General features: G+C 42.8%; 1 protein-coding gene across 1 annotated transcript; it reads right to left on the reverse strand.

Moving 5' to 3' along the window:
- Positions 1-2,519: 2,519 nt before the first annotated feature.
- LOC6052249 (fatty acyl-CoA reductase wat) lies at positions 2,520-4,413 on the reverse strand. The gene is made up of 4 exons (XM_001868509.2): positions 4,051-4,413; positions 3,484-3,991; positions 2,980-3,421; positions 2,520-2,924 (listed from the first exon to the last, which is right to left on the reverse strand). Exons 1-4 carry the CDS (start codon positions 4,297-4,299, stop codon positions 2,549-2,551), a joined length of 1,575 nt encoding a protein of 524 aa, XP_001868544.2. The 5' UTR covers positions 4,300-4,413; the 3' UTR covers positions 2,520-2,548.
- Between the last annotated feature and the right edge of the window lie 1,583 nt (positions 4,414-5,996).

The following is a 5,996-nucleotide window of genomic DNA, read 5'->3' on the forward strand; positions in this document are numbered from 1 at the left end:
GGGCATCGGGATGAAGTATTGGTTGAACTATGTTTTGCCTTCCTCACTGAGGTAAGGCTATAATCCTGCTCTAAAAATGAACTTCGTATAAAAACGTCGTAGACCCACCTTCATGTATACATATCGACTCAGAATCGAAAACTGAACAAATGTCTGTGTGTATGTGTGTGTGTATGTATGTATGTGACCAACAAACTAGCTCATGTTTCTCGGCACTGGCTAAACCGATTTGACCCGAACTTGTTGCATTCGACTTGGTTTAGGGTCCCATAGATCGAGTTTTATACAGATTGAAGTTTCGATAAGTAGTTCAAAAGTTATGTATAAAAATGTGTTTTCACATATATTTGGATCTCACTTAACTGTATGTAAACTATGTCCGGGTCCATCATCCGACCCATCGTTGGTTAGGTTATCAAAAGACCTTTCCAACGAGTCTAAAACATAGAAGATCTGGCAACCCTGTCTCGAGATATGGCCGCTTAAGTGATATTGATATACTTTTTTGAAGCCGGATCCCACTTAAATGTATGTAAACTATGTCCGGATCCACCATCCGACCCATTGTTGATTAGGTTATCAAAAGACCTTTCCAACGAGCCCAAAACATTGAAGATCTGGCCACCCTGTCTCGAGATATGGCCCCTTAAGTGATATTGATGTACTTTTTTGAAGCCGGATTTCACTTAAATGTATGTAAACTATGTCCGGATCCACCATCCGACCTATTGTTGGTTAACTTATCAAAAGACCTTTCCAATGAGTCCAAAACATTGAAGATCTGGCAACCCTGTCTCGAAATATAGCCACTTAAGTGATATTGATGTACTTTTTTGAATCCGGATCTCACTTAAATGTATGTAAACTATGTCCGGATCCACCATCCGACCCATTGTTGGTTAGGTTATCAAAAGACCTTTCCAACGAGCCCAAAACATTGAAGATCTGGCAATCCTGTCTCGAGATCTGGCCACTTGAGTGATATCGATGTACTTTTTGGAAGCCGGATCTAAAAAATAGATGAAACTTGTGTACAGCCATTGTTGTGAGGAAGGCTCCAACCACATAGGTGGATTAAGTTAGTTTTTTTTTAAACATTGTAATAGGAAAATTGGAAAATTTCACGGAATGTCACGGAAATTTCCTTAATTCACGAAGTTCATGCTGTCCGCAAAATCGTGAAAATTCACTTATGCTACCTATTATACAATAAAAAATCATCCTTACTTCAAAAGCTAAATACTGCTATTTGAAGTTACATCATTTTTTTTTTTTACAAAATACGTATTTTCCAGCATTTTTGAAATGAATAGACTTGAATAGTTATCAAATCATTTTATTTAAACTTCTGAATTTTCAAGTTCTCATTAATATTACATATGCGCATATCAAATGATCAGGAATTTTCATTTCATCATTTTAAGTCATTGCAATATTGGTATCACATGATCATAATTTTTTCATATTTTAATAATAATATCATTAATACGGGGTTTTTTATACTCAGCATTTTTACAATACAATGCTCAAAATTGTCACAAATCTTCGTGGTTTCAAAATGGATGTTCATAATTTTTGTGAGTACTACGTTAAAAATTTTGAAAAGCGCTTGAAAAAATTCATTCGAAACATGTCTGTCCAATACATTTTAAGTTTTTTTTCAGGCAGTTTGGTTCAAAAGCGTCCATTTGCATAACTTTTAAGCATGCATACAAACCGTCTAGTGTTGCCCAAAAACTATGCGTAAACCAATGACACGAAATGGCTTCTTTGGTCAAAGGCAAGGCCCCCATCAAGTTTGTGCCAAGTAAAAAAAAAATACAAATAACATACATTCTCGGAATTCGATGAGAATTGCTCACGTTTCAACTTACAACATTACTTAGTTTTACAGTGCCATCTCGCTTTTGGCAACACGACTTTTCGACAAATTCCACTCGTCAAAAATGACTGATTAATTAGACTAACTTAATTTTTCTTAAACATGGTTGATTGAAAACCAATCTAAAACTTTATAAATAATAATCGACAGTTTAAAAATTTACGCTGTTTTTTGGCAAGCAGAAATGTTTGTAGGATTTTACTGGGACTGTTTGTCATTTTTTATTTATAACTTTACATGTTTTTTCAATGTGATTCTCATTTCAATCCCTAAATTCAGCAGCTAGATCAATTGAAAACAACAAAAACAAGTACCTATTCACCCTTTCCTTTCAACCAACAAAAAGACAATCTACCCCGAAAGAAGCTTTTATCAACACTTTGGCCGCTTACACAGTCCGTCAGAGTTCGTCTGTATCATCGCTCTTAAGAATCACGGCCTCGGGAAAATAATTTTCTATTTTTTTTCCTCCGAGGAGAGGAAAATTAAATTTCATTGTTATTTTGGAAATCTCCGCTGTCTGCCGCTAATGAAACATCAACATCGAATAACCTTCAAATTTGAAGACCTTTTTCCGGGTGGAAAAAGGGAAGAGGGTGGGACCCAAATAAAACTGTGAACAGCTTTTTACAGCTTTCGATACTTCAAGTTTCAGCGCTTTATTCGTCACTTAATCACACGGAATCCGTAACGTTCCGTCAGACCCTTCCCAAGCAGCACGTACCCCACGTAAGCCAAGGCCACGTAGACCAACGCCAGTACCACGTAGTGGGCGGCCTTCAACAGCCGGAACTTGCGCTTGGCCTGCTCCAGATTGTCCAGACTTTCCCGCACGATGTACTGGCGCAGTCCGAGCAGGTACGTCGGGAAGAACTCGGCCCACCTGACGCGCCGGATGTCCACCGGGAAGAAGGTCTGATCGTCGGCGGTCATGGCGTCGTACACGTGGCGCATCTTTTCGTTGCGAAACACCCACTCATTGGTGGTGAAGAAGTCCAGCACGTCCGAGAAGGCGAGCACCTTGCGGTTCAGGAAGAGGACCCTGGAAGGTGGTTTGTTTGAGGTTATCGATGGGGTGTGTAGCTTCTTGAACTTACTTTGGCTCCATCCCTTTCAGCATCGCGATCGTATCGAAAAACAGTGCCGGCAAGAAGTGATAGAACAGCTGCAAGATGTAGTACACCCAGGGTGAATCAACTCCGTTGTACGTGGGATACCATAAGGACTGCAGCGCTGGGATCTCCTCACGAAAGCCGACACCATAGTCGAACACGTTCTGATAGGTGAACGGATTGTCCGACCGGGTAGTGCAGTTGAAGATGTGTTCAACGGGTCCTCCCTGGGCAGGCTGAGTGCTGGTGTGCCAGATCACGGCCAGACTTGAGTTGACCACTAGATCCGCCGGGATGATGTCCGCGTGGCAGTGAGCGTGACAGTGCAGAACTCGCAGAAGGCCACAACCCACCCCGACCAAAACGCCGTTCAGACCGTAGACGTTGTCCGTCCATCCGACGATTGGATCCTCCAAGGTTGAGATCACTAACAAGTATTGGTAACATTAACAGAACCCTTCTATCAAGACTCCTTAAAATCAAACTCACCAATCGAGGGCCGCACAATCGCCACCGGCAGTCGATCGCAGTACTGCCTGACCAAGTTCTCCGTCAGCATCTTTGTGTACGTGTACGTGTTTGGCCACGGCTGGATGATCTTCCGGCAGAGCACGTTCAGCTGATCCTCGTCAACGGACTCCGCCAGCCGGACCATCGTCATCGGGTCAACCCCCACGTTGTCGTAGTACTTCTCCTCGACCACCTCGTGGATGCAGTTCGAGTAGGCCGTAGATATGAACAGGTACGAAACGAGCCGCGACATTCCGAGCGCGATCTTGAGCAGCTCATTGCCCCCAAACACGTTCGTCCGGATGTGGGTCGTAAGGGACACGTCAAAGCGGACATCCGCCGCGGAGTGGATCACGATGTCCACCGAACGTTGCAGGTACGCAATGTCAGCCTCCGACAGTCCAAGGTTGTCGTACTCCAGCGAACCCTCCACGATCTTCAGGCGATCCCAGTACCAGTTTGGGTCCTTCGCGTACGTCACGTAGATCTACCCAAGGAACAAATCTCATAAACAACCCCTTAAAGCCTCCACCATCCAAAACTCACCGCCTCCCGCTCGAACTGCCGCTGCAGCCGTTCCCGGGGCGTTCGGTTCCGTTTGGCCCGCACCAGCAGGACAATCTCGCGCACCTCGCACCGCAGCAGCTTCTCGATGAACAGCTTGCCCAGGAAGCCCGTCCCACCGGTCAGGAAGACCGTTTTGTCGCGGTAAAAGTTTCGCATCGGGGACGCGTTGATTCCGTTGAGGCGCACCTCCCGCGGGACGTCATCGTTGGTGAAAATCTGCTCCAACATGGCTGGTGGTTGGAACGGAACTGATTTGGAGAGTGCGTAAGCGAATCGTAACCGCGGGGTGTTTCGGGTTGGTGTTTCGTGAGGTGACCTTTTGGGGTCACCGACGTAAGTGAAGTAAGGCTATTGTCAAAACATGTCAATACATTTTAAGTTTTTTTTAAGGCAGTTTGGTTCAAAAGCGTCCATTTGCATAACTATTAAGCATGCATACAAACCGTGCCATGTTGCCCAAAAACTAATTACTAACATTTCAAAAAGGCGTAACATTCAATATTACGCCTTTTTGACATTTTTGACCTGATTTAAATTTTTTGAAAAAATCGTTTTCGAAAAGATCGGAAAATTTCACGAATGTTTCAACATTAAAAATCTGCACAAAAACGGTCCTTTTCGGAAGCTAATAACTTTTCAGCAACAAATCTTAAAAATATGGTGGCTTCGGGAAAGTTTTTCAAAATTTAATGAAGATTCTACATCTGAAAAATGATAAAGATTGGACGACTATTGCGCCCCCACAGGTTAAAAAACAGAAACAGTTGCTTTTCTCCTTACATTTTGACAATTTTTCCCATACAATCTTCAAGCGATTAGAGGCAGGGGTTCCCGTGGTCAGAATGAGCCCAAATTTTGAATTTAGCCTAGTGATGAGTCCATCTATGATTTCAGGGGGTAGCCCCAAAAAAACTCAGATTTAGACCACCCTAATGGACAGCTGCCAAATTTGTATGGAAAATTATATGGACACACGGATAGAAATCCTGTCCGAAAAACCGAAAACTAATTGTTTTAAAATCGACAACATCGATTGTTTTCGACAAGGGGAAAACCACTCTGATCAAAGAGCCCTGGGCACTCCTGGGCAACATCGGGCACGTCATCGGGCACCCTAGGGCACACTCTCGGGCACCTTTGACTAAAATTTTGACATTTACATAAACAAACAGAAACAAACATGACAATCAGATTTCAAAAACTGATTGAATGAATTGGTTTAGTTTTTCGGAATGTTTTCCGATTCAAGGAATTGTTAAAAGCTTAGGTGATCAATCAGAGTTTAATAAAAAGGTAGCATTTAGAGACCAATGATGCGACTGAGATGCGACGAAGTTCTGCAAATTTGTTGATCATGTGTTCTTTATTATATTTAAAAAATGTCGTTATAAATAAATATAGTTTTGTGTGAATAAAAATAAAACTAGCTTGTTGAATATGTTTTGAATGTACAAATTGCACTGCACCAGGCAAACGGCTTCTTGTCCTTGTACCGCAACCTGCGTTGAGGCCGGGACCATCTTGAACTGAGCAGTGGCGACGAATAACGCTCGCAGCTCCTGACAGGAAGTGTTAAACTTTCTGAAGCAAACATCTTGGTGTTTTCAGGTAGTGTTGAAACTTAATCCGGATACAACGTGAGCCATCATGCCAATGTGCTGATCGCCAACCAGTTTTGGCCCTTCGGAAAATCTGTTGCTCCGGCACCAACACGTCGTTGACATGCCCTAAAATTAAGCAAAAGTTATTTAAATAATTTAATTCACTAAAATTCAAGCTTTGATTACATTCCTGTTGTCTTTACAATCGATCTCACCAGCGCTTCATTGGGATCGGCACCACAGACACGCTTCAACGCGAGATTTCCTCATGTGGGAATGCTTGCGACAATCTCAGGATCGCGGCGAATAAGATATCTCAACTGA

This window comes from Culex quinquefasciatus, chromosome 3 (assembly GCF_015732765.1).
Source record: "Culex quinquefasciatus strain JHB chromosome 3, VPISU_Cqui_1.0_pri_paternal, whole genome shotgun sequence".
NCBI classification, from domain to species: Eukaryota; Metazoa; Arthropoda; class Insecta; order Diptera; family Culicidae; genus Culex; species Culex quinquefasciatus.